The sequence below is a fragment of the Archocentrus centrarchus genome, chromosome 7, assembly GCF_007364275.1.
Source record: "Archocentrus centrarchus isolate MPI-CPG fArcCen1 chromosome 7, fArcCen1, whole genome shotgun sequence".
NCBI classification, from domain to species: domain Eukaryota; kingdom Metazoa; phylum Chordata; class Actinopteri; order Cichliformes; family Cichlidae; genus Archocentrus; species Archocentrus centrarchus.
The window spans coordinates 15,219,771-15,231,984 of NC_044352.1; the positions used below are offsets into that span (position 1 = coordinate 15,219,771).

At 39.1% G+C, this 12,214-nt stretch overlaps 1 protein-coding gene across 2 annotated transcripts; it reads left to right on the forward strand.

Annotated features, from left to right (window-relative positions):
- Nucleotides 1–964: 964 nt before the first annotated feature.
- On the forward strand, nucleotides 965–8,642 carry abtb1 (ankyrin repeat and BTB (POZ) domain containing 1). 2 transcript variants are annotated; one of them, XM_030734708.1, is made up of 12 exons: nucleotides 1,174–1,229; nucleotides 3,186–3,248; nucleotides 3,325–3,380; nucleotides 3,521–3,665; nucleotides 3,767–3,926; nucleotides 4,053–4,098; nucleotides 4,744–4,860; nucleotides 5,986–6,098; nucleotides 6,186–6,284; nucleotides 6,446–6,613; nucleotides 7,912–8,112; nucleotides 8,333–8,642. In XM_030734708.1, exons 1-12 carry the CDS (start codon nucleotides 1,174–1,176, stop codon nucleotides 8,537–8,539), a joined length of 1,431 nt encoding a protein of 476 aa, XP_030590568.1. In that variant the 3' UTR covers nucleotides 8,540–8,642. The 2 variants fall into 2 exon arrangements, with proteins under 2 accessions (XP_030590569.1, XP_030590568.1); XM_030734709.1 differs by lacking the exon at nucleotides 6,446–6,613 and having other exon boundaries at nucleotides 965–1,229.
- The last annotated feature ends 3,572 nt before the right edge of the window (nucleotides 8,643–12,214 follow it).

Sequence of the window (12,214 nt, forward strand, 5' to 3'; positions counted from 1 at the left end):
TCAACAACCCTTTCATCTGTGATCAAAAACTGGCTATGCGGACCAGGGATCAAGGTAGCATTTCACCACTAGGAGGGCCTACAGTAAATGGTTGATGTGTTCTTGTACTAAGAGAGGCCCCAAGGTGGCACACTTGCCATGTGACTGCCCATTGGATTTTATTCATTTAAATTTTGATTCGGTCTGCATTTATTCCCAATCTTCATCAAATTTGCCACATGGGACCTTCAGGCAAAGCTTTGTCAAGCTTTGCCTGAAACATTATCTAATGAATTTTTTTTAAAAAAAAAGTAAAAGTAAAATAATATTATAATAAAGTAAAATAAAGAAGAAGAAAGGGGAGAAAAGCCCCTTAGTGTCAAACATAGTTAAAACAGTAAGTGACAGAGTGGCCTATTCATAACAACTAAACCCAGAGAAATACATCAACCCCCCCCCCCCCCCCCCCCCCCCCCCCCCAAAAAAAAAAAAAAATTCTATGCGGTGATACTACACTGTGATACCACCCAGTGTTGTCATTCTCCATCGTAAATTACTAGATGACAAATACTAGAAATTAATTTCAAAAACTGTAAAATATGATTTTATATTTTTAATTATAAAATGAGATTTACATGAACTGATAATGGCGCACACACACACACACACACACACACACATATATATATATGGTTTTTTTTTTTACTGTTCGTTTAAAAGACATAAACAGACGATGGGACGCAATGACGTATGCTGCAATTAATTTATCTACGTAAGCTCGGAATTTCAGCTTTTTACACTCGAGCGCAGATTGCTACTTGTTCCAGTTATGTTTCCTTGGTTAGGATCGTCAGTTCATTGTACAGCGTTTAAGCGGTTGATAGTCATGTGATGAAAACGTAAAACGGGGCATATTATTATGAGGTATATTATGGTACATAGCTGCCGATTTTTGTCGTTATTAGGTCACCGCTATTTCCTGATGTCAGTGAAGTATACGCTCAAGTCACGTGACTGTTGTACCTCTTCGACCAAAACACCGATGATCCTGCAAACCCTGTCAACAAAAACAACCACAACAACTTTCTCAGCATCCACCGAGCAAACTCTGAAGTTACAGCAAACCATCACTCACCTGTCCGGTAGACAGGCCGTCTCAATGCATTACAGAGGACCGAAAACACCGAGGCGATTATGGACGTGTGCGATTTGTTTAGTAGTTGCAGAAAGGGCGACATTTGTAGAGTCAGGTAACCATCAGCTCTGCTGACGTTATTTTTGGTTGTGTGCTAAAAACTCACTAATTTTGCTTGACATGTTTACGGGTGACAGTGTTAGCATAGAAAAGGCTAACCTCCTGCTTTTTTGGCCTTCTCTAGACTGCAGTCTCGCAGCTTAATTTCACTTCATGCAAATAAACGGGAGTTACCCACGAAAGCCAGTGTTAACAGTAGCAGGGGTGAGCCAGTTTGTAACTGTAGCTAACTTGTGTGGGTTTGCTCCTCAGTGCCCAAATGTAATGAAGGTAGTAGCTATCAGTGTCGGCTGCTCGACTGGATACCTAGACTCCTCTGCTTTAGGACGTATACCACGAATTACGAGTGACAAATTGGTCAGGACAGCAAACTATGTCTCACTGAAAGCAGGAATCAATGGATAAAATTAATACACAACACAGAAATTGCATAGGCAAATTGGGGTGGGGGTGGTATATACAGTCATGTGAAAAGAACATTTTCATAGGGCTATATACAGTCCTGTGCTTCCATTGGAATTAAGAGTGTAAGTAGCACCCAAATGCACTTGATTATTTATAGCAAGTGTGACCACTTCTATAAAAGCAGAAGTTTTGACAGTTTGCTGGTCTGGAGCATTCAGGTGTGTGTTAACACAATGCCACAACCTTCCCAGGAGTGGACGACCCAGCAAATTCATCCCAGGTTCAGACCGTGCAATGCTCAGAGAAATTGCGAAAAACCCAAGAGCTACACCTCAGATTCTACAAGCCTCAGTTAGCGTGTTAAATGTTAGAGTTCATGACAGTGCAATTAGAAAAAGACTGAAGAAGCATGGTTTATTTGGAAAGGCTGCCAGAACAAAGCGTCTTCTCTCTACAAAGAAGAACATGGCAGCACAGCTTAGGCTTGCAAAGTTGCATCTGAACAAGATTTCTAGAGCAATGTCCTTTGGACAGAGGAGACCAAAGTGGAGATGTTTGGCCGTAATGCACAGCATCACATTAGGTGGAAACCAAACACAGCATATCAGGACAAACACCTCATACCAACTGTTGAGCATGGTGGTGGAGGGGTAGTGATTTGGCCTTGTTTCACAGCTACAGGAGATGAGCATGAACTCCTCTGTATACTAAAGTATTCTAGAGTCAAATGTGAGGCCATCTGTTTGATGGGTAAGGCTTGGTCAAAATTGGGTCCTGCAACAAGACAATGATCCCAAGTGCAGCAGCAAATCTACAACAGAATGGCTGAAAAAGAAAAGAATCAAGGTGTTGCAGTGGCCCAGTCAAAGTCCACATTATATAAAAATGAATGCCTGCAAACCTCAGTGAATGGGAACAATGTTGTAAGAAGAGGGCCAAAATTCCTCCACAATGATTAAAGACACATGAAGTTATACAGTAAACAATTTCTTCAAGTTGTTGCTGCTAAAAGTGGCTCTACAAGCTATTTCACGTGACTATGCAGGCAGCTGTGTAAATAATATACCTCTAGGCAATTTCCATGTTTTGCATGCGGTCACAGGTTTCAGATGTCTTTGCAGCAGTGCAGGGGTAAGAATCATTACCAAATTGTCCAGTCCATCAGAACTGCATGCCTCTAAATTTTGTCGGATTTATTTATTAATGCTGTTTTCTGGTAGATACACTTTGAAAACAGTGATGTCATATTCATGGAAGTGGAGCAGTCTCAGACTCAGAAGTTGCATTGATGCTAAAACCCTGTTTTCTCCTCCTTTTGCTCCACATAAAATCTATTAGAATGAATAAGGAAACTGATAAAATAGGAGTCAATAATTGCTTTAGTATCAATAGAATCATATGTATATACTGTCCTTTTCCTATGTGATGCTCCTGTTTAAATCCACTGAACTGTCTGTATTTTGTATGCAGTGTTTCTCTTTATAGCCAGTCATGACTTTGTTTTTTTGCAGTACATCACTGTAACCACTCTTTGCTCTTTTCTCAGATACCTTGTTGAACAAAGAGATGTGGACCTCAATGTAAGAGATAAATGGGACAGCACTCCTTTGTAAGTACATTTTATGCAGCTGGTGTAACTGTATCATTATTATAACTGCTTTAAATGTAAACACTTTGTGCTTCAGGTATTATGCCTGTCTCTGTGGTCATGAGGAGCTGGTCCAGTACCTGTTGGCTAGTGGTAAGACTGACATTTCACTGGTTTAAGTCTTGCAGTCATAATCAAACAACACAATACTACCCTGATGTCGTGCTGTGCTTTATAATTGCCCTGAAGTATTCTGTAGTATCATCTTAGGTTTTTGATTGCTTGTCTTTCAGGTGCCAAGTGTGAAGCCAACACATTTGATGGCGAGAGATGCATGTATGGCTCGCTGAGCGACTCTGTCCGACGCCTGCTAAAAGATTATAAGTGTGTAAGCATCCGTGCCATGCAGCGGGATGATTTCAACTACTTTCTGCACATGTAAGAGTCATGTCCACACTGAAAAGAAACGATAAAATCAGAGGAGAAGCACCTTCACAGTATGTTTGTCTAATCCAAACATTTCTGTGGCTTTTCTTTAGGTTGTTGGAACAAGGTCAGCACAGTGACGTCAAGTTCCTGGTTCACGGACAAACATTTCTGGCCCACCGATGTGTTCTCAGTGCTCGCTCAGAATACTTCACTGAAATGTTTGAGACCAAATGGAAAGGGAAGAACTTGATCACCCTCAAACATCCTTTGGTTAGTCAATATGTTGCCTGTGGATGAATTAATTAGTGCCTTGTTACATTGCAATGCATTTAGATGATATTTAGTTATATTGTATGTATTTTAATTATATATGGATAAAAGCTGTTTTGATTTCAGATCAATCCTGCTGCATTTGGAGCCATACTACAATATTTTTACACAGGTGGGTGTGAATTACAGCAGCTGATATTCCACTTTATCCAGCTGCACTCGGCTGCACTTGCACTTGGCTGCAGCTGAATTTAAAGGTACCCTGTGCATCTGGTCATGAACATTTTTCTGTGCTCAGCCATTTGCACTAAAAGATGTGATGGAAGAGATGCATGAAGACAACAAAAAACCCAACTTCCTACTGCACAGGAGTGTAGCAGCGTTTCCTTTAAGACACATTGCTTTTGAATATACTGAAAAGAGCCTCTGGAATAGTAGCACGCCACTTTCCAATAAAGTTTGTTTTTACATCAGAAAAGTGCACGTAAGCATTGTAAATGCCATTTTGTTTGGCTGTTCTTTGAGAGAAAATTGCACAGGCTACCCTTTAATGAGAGGTTGTAGTGAGACTGCTAACTAGTTTTTATAGTGAAGCACAGAGAAAAAGAAAGTAAATGTATCATTGTAATCTTTATATATATATATGTATATATAAATAAATAAATAAATAAATATATATATATATATATATATATATATATATATATATATATATATATATATATATATATATATATATATAAAAACCTCTGTATGAAAGTCAAAGTTGAGTGAAAATGTTTTTTTGTTTTTTTTTTTTTCCATCTGTATTTCACAGGACGGATGGATATTGATATAAGTCTCGTGGAGGACAGTAGGCGACTGGCTAAACAGTGCAAAATGGCAGATCTCATAGAAGAGCTGGAGAATAAATGCAAACAAGTGTATGAATTTGGTAAGGCAGTACTCTTGATTTATATTTATACTCGTAATACATGTACAGCTTAAAGCAAGCCTTGAGCCACCCCTCATTTTCTTATATTTTGCTTCAAAAGAGCCAGTCTTTGTTGTAATTTTTAAAAATGTTCTTGAGCAATAGTTCTCCAGGCTTTCTGAAGGTCTTCTAAAGTTTTTTTTTTTTTTTTTTTTGGCCTTTCACAAAAACACATAATTTGTTCCCATTTCTTTAGTTGAATCTACAGTAACATAGTTTGGCAGGCATAAAATAATAGTTTTGCACCAACAGGGTGATTCCCAGAGAGCTATTAACTGAAGACTTGGTCTATCTCAGCACGGCAGTGTGTCCTTAACAAATTTGAGGAAACTGGACAAGTGGAGGCCAAAGAAGAAGTATGAGCCTAAAAAAGAACAGTATCTTTAAAAATAAAAGGCAAATAGGAAAGGCTGAAGTATGCCACATTACTTACAAACTGGATTTACAGAGCAATGAATCCAAATTTAGAATGTCTGGTTCAGGGGCTACGTTTCAGCCAGTGATGTTTGAGATCTTGTCAAAATTTATGGAATTATGAACACAGAAAGATACCATCAGATTTTGATCCACCATGTAATACCACCTGGAACGTATCTGATTGGTAGCAGCTTCATTTTTCAGCATGACAATGATCCCAAATGCACTGCCAATGCCAATGCATACCTAGGCAGAACAGAGAACGGAACAAACAGCAGCCAACATCCAAAGAAGAGCTTTGAATGTTCTTCAGGAAGCCTGGAAAACTATTCCTGAAGACTACATAAAGAAATTACAAGAGAGTTCAGGCTGTGCTGAGGAATAAAGGTGCTAATACCAAATGCTGACTTTCATTGGACAAACTCTGTTTTTGTCTTGTACACTGTATTCATACTGTATACTTTAGTGAATTGCTGCACCTGTTTCCCATGTTGCTAGCAAAATACAAAGAAATTTGCACGGTACATACATACTACTAATGTAATGCACACTTTTTCTTATAGCTTCACATGGCTTTTTGTCTAGAGCTTGTTTGATGTTTTCTCCTGCCCTCACTAATGATGACTGTTCCATCTCGTCTCTTTTTTTTCCCCTCTCCTCGTATCCAAGTGTCCAATAAACCAGGAATCTGTGTGAAAGTTCTCACCCTCGAGCCTCACAGCTGTCAACTTCAGGAGGAGATGGCTCAGTTAGCAGACTGTGCGCTGCCCACTGAACTAAGGGTGATGACATCAGAGCAATAAAATAAGAGTTTTAGCCTGTTGTAGCTGCTGCTTAATGCCACATTCCTTTCTGTTGATTCTCTTTAGGTTGGATTTGGTGAGCTTCCCTTTAACAGAGTTGACCATTTTCCTACTTATCCCGACATCTGCTTCAGAGTTGGCGGTTATGATTTCTTGTGTCATAAGGTATGAATGACAAATTTCTCACTATGTCTTCTCACTTGCAGTGCAGACTCCCACACCATCCAGATTATTAACACGAATGTGAATGACTGAAGTGTAATTATCTGTGTGTGTGTGTGTGTGTGTGTGTGTGTGTGTGTGTGTGTGTGTGTGTGTGTCTCCAGGCATTTTTCTGTGGACGTAGTGATTATTTTAAAGCCCTACTGGAGGACCACTTTAGTGAGGGAGAGCAGCTGCAGTCCCAGCCCAGTACCCCAGTGATTACTTTACACAACATCTCGCATGAAATCTTTATTCACATCATGTATTATATCTACACCGATGACACTGAGGTTTGTGCACAATTTCTTTACCTCGATATGTTTGCATCTTTGACCCATTGCAGCATATTAAATCGTTTGATATATTTTATTTTTAAGATCTTTGAAAACACTGGTCATAAACACAGACAAACTTGTTTAGTAAAGCCAGAAAATGCAAGACTTCCTTTTGACTGGTGAATTCTCTGAAAAATGACCCCCCCTTGTGCTGATTTTTCATTAAATTGTAAGAGAAGTTTTGCTGTGTTGATTGATGAAATTTTAAACCTTGATAAAGGATAAACATAGTAATATCAGAGTCATGGTCTACAGCCAAAATGCTTATGAAACAAATACAGTCAAACATTATTTATTTTTGAGTCAATGAAACTGAATATGATGCTTAAAACTTAGTTGGCTCTAGTTTTCATGACGTGTTACCAGGTCAAGTCTAAGACCAAAAGTTCTTAATTGTAGCCACAAATGACTAAAATGCAGACCAAAATGGGGCTATGTCCAAATTTTCAGATTGCTACTCTTATAGTATTCATTCCAAAATTGATGAAATTGCACGACTAGTGTACTGGACTTCTGTAAAATATGAAATGCAGTTGCCTATTATTATATTAACCCTATTTGACCTGTTGGGCATGTGCGGAGATGGGATAGTTGTTTGTTAAATAACTCATTAAGTGGTGCTGCGGAGCTGCCAGGCAGGAGGACGGGAGGAAGACCATAGAAAAGGTGGATGTAGTGAAGGAGGACATGCAGGGAATTTGTGTGATAGAAGAAGACGCTAGGACAAGGATGACATTGAGGCAGGTGATTCACTGTGGTGACCTCTTAAAAGCACAGCTGAATGAAGAAGGTGGTCAAAATTGACCCTTTGAGTTCTACACGGATCTTAGAATTGACCTTCAGAGTAGCAGGTAGCAGTAAATCTCTAATGCTGCAGAGGAAGGTTACATGTTTTTTGTAGAATATTAAAATATCCTTCAAATAGTATTTTTCATTTTCTCTTACAGTAAGTTGAAAGAACTGTGACTCAGAACACGTGCCAGTGAAATTCATATAGTCTTTGCAGTTTCTCTTTCTCTACATTTTTAAATACTTCATTAAGTTTTGCTATGGAGGCATACACAAAAAGAGATGTAGCCAGATGATGAAAATGACATATTTACATGCCATAATATTCTAAGTAAAAGACATCTGGATTGTCTCTCATGTTGACAAATTGTAGCCCGGCCTGGCAGGCTGTGTGTTAAATAAATTCAGTATTTTTAATTCTCATAATGATCATTTTCTCCCTCCTGGTTTCTCTGTATGTCCAGCTAATGATGGAGAACGTGTTTGATGTGCTGTGTGTGGCTGACATGTATCTGCTGCCGGGCCTTAAGCGTCTTTGTGGGAAGACGCTGGCTAAGACTATATGCGAGGAAAACGTTCTGCACATGTGGAAGATGGCCAAGCTTTTCCGTCTCTCCCGGCTGGAAGATCAGTGCACAGAGTTCATGGCCAAGATAATTGAGCGGGTAGGTGGCACTGACAGCGTCCCATTGTCAGTGGCTGGTGGTTCTTTATTGAATGTGTGCAGTTAATCATGTTGATTCAATTTTTTAATTTTTTGTTGCTGTTCCAGAGCTACAGAGCTAGATTCCTTATTTTTTTAAAGTATGTTAATTTCACTCAGTTCCCCATTAGGAAGAATTCCCATCTGTAACTGTGTACCTCTTTGCATTCGTTCTGTCACAGCTGGTGGAGCAAGCCGAGTTCGCCGAGATCATCAAAGAGGATGCTGCATCATTAGAGGAGCGTCAGGAGACAGACTCCGTCCCCTTGGTGGACGACATCCGCTACCACATCGCGAGCAACGTGCAGACGTACAGTGCGATCGAGGAGGCTAATCAGAAACTGGAAGCCTTGGAGGAGCTGCTGTCAAGAATTAATATTGACTGCTGAGGGTTCTGCAGGTTTGTGGTGCAGCTCCAGTGAAGGTTGAAGGTTTTAAGAATGGCAATATTGTGAAGGGATAACAAGCACTTCTAATAAGAAACATGAAAAAGAAAAAAAAAAAAAAACATGCATCTGTATGTTTGCAGTTTTTATTTTATAGTTTATTGCATAGAATATATATTTGAAAATAGCTGGTTATGATGTTTGGGGCAGATTGAGAGAAAGCTGTTCATGATGGCTGTTTAAAGTTTTTTTCAGAGAGACATACCAACTGTGACAAAAGATATTTGGAAAAATGGGTTCAGAATATACAGCAAAATTTACATTTACAACAGAATATATTTGCACTGCTAATGCATTTAAGTTATAAATAAGCTGTAGTTATAAGAATTTAGAGAAGGTCATATTAAACATTAAAAACGAATTATAAACATTTTGGTCTGAACAAATCCATGTTTCCATGTTAAACTCACAATCTCACACTTGAGAACTACTTGTACTACAGTTTATTCACTTTATCTAGAAAATAATCTCGTCCTTTTCTTCTAACCCTTTGATGTTGTTTTATGGTGCATTTATTATGCAGAAGCACGTCAATAGTAACTCTCTGTATTTATTTATATTTGGCTGCTGTAGTTGGCCTTGCTGTTTGAACAGTGACATTTCTCCAGTGTGAATATTTAGCCCTTCTAACTCATGCACTTTGTTTTAACCTAAGATGAGAAATCTTTTTTCCAGCAAACCTCTGTTGCCTCGTGTGTGTATCTGAAAGTAACTGCTCTTACTTTCACCAATAAAACACAGTATTGCAAGCACGAGCAGTGTTTTTTTTTTGGTCTATAGACTCGTCATTCACAAGTCTGTCGCCAACAACCATTGGGTGAATTTAAAATTAAATTTGTCAGTCTCTGTGTGAGTGTGTACTTGTCAGTATTTTTCAGCAATTACCCTGAACCGATTGCTAATCTGTTATAGGGAGACAAACCATTCATGCTTACATTCACAGCTATGGTCAATTTAGAATAACCAGTTAACCTCAGTCTTTGGGAGGAAGCTGGAGTACTTGGACAGAATCTATGCAGACACAGGGAGGACACACATCCTCCACACAGAAAGACCCCAGGATACATTCAAGGATGTAATGCTTCCTGTCAGGCAACAGTATTACCCAGCACCCCACTGTGTTGACCCAATGTTTTATATTTGCATAGTTTGCATTTTCTTTTTCTTTTTTTTTAAACAAAACAAAACATATTTTACTCTATGATAACATGGAGTAGTTTTACTGCTAAAGAGAAGTTTACAGGTTTTAGATGTGGCTCTTTCAGCTTTAAATAAAATAGGAAACTTAACCATTTTCTTTTCCAGTTTTATTCATTTATTAAAAAAAAGGCAATGTATGTTTGTTTGAAATAGAGGAGCAAATTTAGGAAGGCACCTAAAGATGGCGCCATTTCACTAAACTCGGTCTGTTGCTGTGAGATTCACTAGTGAATGGATGTTTCACTGACCTTTTTATCTGTGGGAAACACTTCCTTCATTGGGGGTCTCTGAACTCATGGGAACCTTTTCTCTGTAACACTGTTTGACTGCTTTTCCAAATGGCTTCATTATCACAAGTTCACAACAGGGCCGAGAAGGGCTGTAAATAACTTGGATACGGCTCCGTGTTAGCTGTGATTTAGATATGAGCATATGCTGGTTACTGTACTCGTTTTATAGTTTCTTATTGGTGACCCAGTGGGCTCTGTCACCCTTATTTTAAAGAAGTGAAGACAAAGCTGTGCGTCACCTTACTGGAGCCCTCAGGTTCTCCGCAGTGGGTAATCTCAAATCCCAGTAGGGAGGACACTGTGGAGCAAAAGGACACATTAAAGTGCCGTTCACCGTTTCTGTCCTTTAAAAAACAAAAATTTTGGCTTCCAGCAAGTATCTTAAAAGCTGAAAAAGACTAGAATACACAGCAGCTCCCTTTACAAATATTTTTTTGTGTTGTTCCTAAGCAACTTGTCTTTACTCTGCAGTAGAAAAATACAACTTACCACATCCTATCTCAGACAATGCAACAGCCTATGTATTCTAAGAATTGTAATCACTTTCCCTGAAGACTGTTGAGAAATCAAGCTTCTCATGCACACACCTCTGCAGTCTTCAGCCCTCATCAAGTCGATGCAGGTCAGAATGACGCCTGAAAACCGTGAGCTCTGATCTAGACTGCCTGCTACTAATGAAATCTGACTTTACATGGCTTTGATCGGAGGCATATCAAGGTGGGTTAAGTGCTGGGCATCCACTGAACCAGATTTAAATTACAAAATTTTTGGCTTTTAGCAAAAATAATTAAACAGCTATTCGGTGTATTGCTGTTAGATTTGGTGAGATTGGGACTTTTGAAACTAAGCAAACTAATAACTTCTCTAAAAACCTATAAAACCCATAAATTCCAATTTAAAATTTCCATTACTTTGGTTTATTAAGAGTCAACTTTAAGGCTAATAACAGACCCAACATAGCTTAGAGTTGATTAGGGTTTTTTTTCCATGATTACACAACATTGTTTTTTAGTTAACTTGACACACACCCAAATCTCATGCTGAGCACAGCAGCAAAATTGTTCTTTGTAGCCTGTTGAGCAATTAATCAGATTCTCCCTTTGCCCTTTGTGACAATATCTTTTGGAATAGTTTACAAATGGACTTCACTGGCATTCACACCAGGTATGAATGAACTATTACAGGGGTGGCCAACTCCAGGCCTCAAGAGCCGGTGTCCTGCAGGTTTTAGATGTGTTCCTGATCCAACACACCTGAATCACATATAGAAGTCATTAGCAGGGCTCTGGAAAACTTGACTGCATACTGAGGAGGTAATTCAACCATTTGATTCAGGTGTGTTGGATCAGGGACACATCTAAAACCTGCAGGACACCGGCTCTCGAGGCCTGGAGTTGGCCACCCCTGAACTATTGATAGGACCTTACCAATGACATGCAATCAGCTCTTTAGCAGCACCAAAAAAGTAAAATAAATAAATGATCAAATATCAGGAGGACATTAGAAGGTTTGTGTATTACATATTTTGATATGGCAGGCATTAAACACTAATTTCCGTTTCAAATCCACTTCATCACACTGGAATGCTGGCAAATTAAATGGCTACTCCTCCTTTACAGAGCACACTGACCCATACCAAAACAGTTATTATATTTATTTTTGTCCTGTCCAAGTTATGACTCATATTTCTGTCATGTGTCCAGTGCAGTCTTCAAAAAAAAAAAAACCTTGAAGAGAGGATGAGGGGCTAAAATCTCTCAGCTCTTGAGTCATGCCACTGTGTGACTCACTGAGACTTCAGCGTGACAACTGGAGCCATCTGGAAAAGCAGAAATCAACAAGGCAAAGGGAGAAGTGGTTGTACTCTCTGGCCTATGCACTTAAAAAGGAAATCAATACAAGCTATTAACTCCCAGGCTGCACTTACTGACAAAAGAGGCTGTTAGAGGCAGGTTTGAATCACAACTTGGTGCGAACCAGAGAGTTTATTTAGGTTCGTTTTTTGTTTGTTTTTTAAAAAAAATATGTCCAGTCCAGCAGCTGTAGCAAGCAGAATTAAGATCTGAATGCTCTGTTGTGCCAAACACATTTACTTTGCTAAGTAAAGCTCCTCCTCTTTTCCAAGAGG

Bases quoted from the DNA above. Each gene is read 5' to 3' on its own strand.
- abtb1 (XM_030734708.1), top strand. From the start codon at position 1,174: ATGGACGTGTGCGATTTGTTTAGTAGTTGCAGAAAGGGCGACATTTGT. The intron at 4,861-5,985 runs GTAAGGCAGTAC...CTCGTATCCAAG, and splicing joins CAAACAAGTGTATGAATTTG to TGTCCAATAAACCAGGAATC. The intron at 6,614-7,911 runs GTTTGTGCACAA...CTGTATGTCCAG, and splicing joins TCTACACCGATGACACTGAG to CTAATGATGGAGAACGTGTT.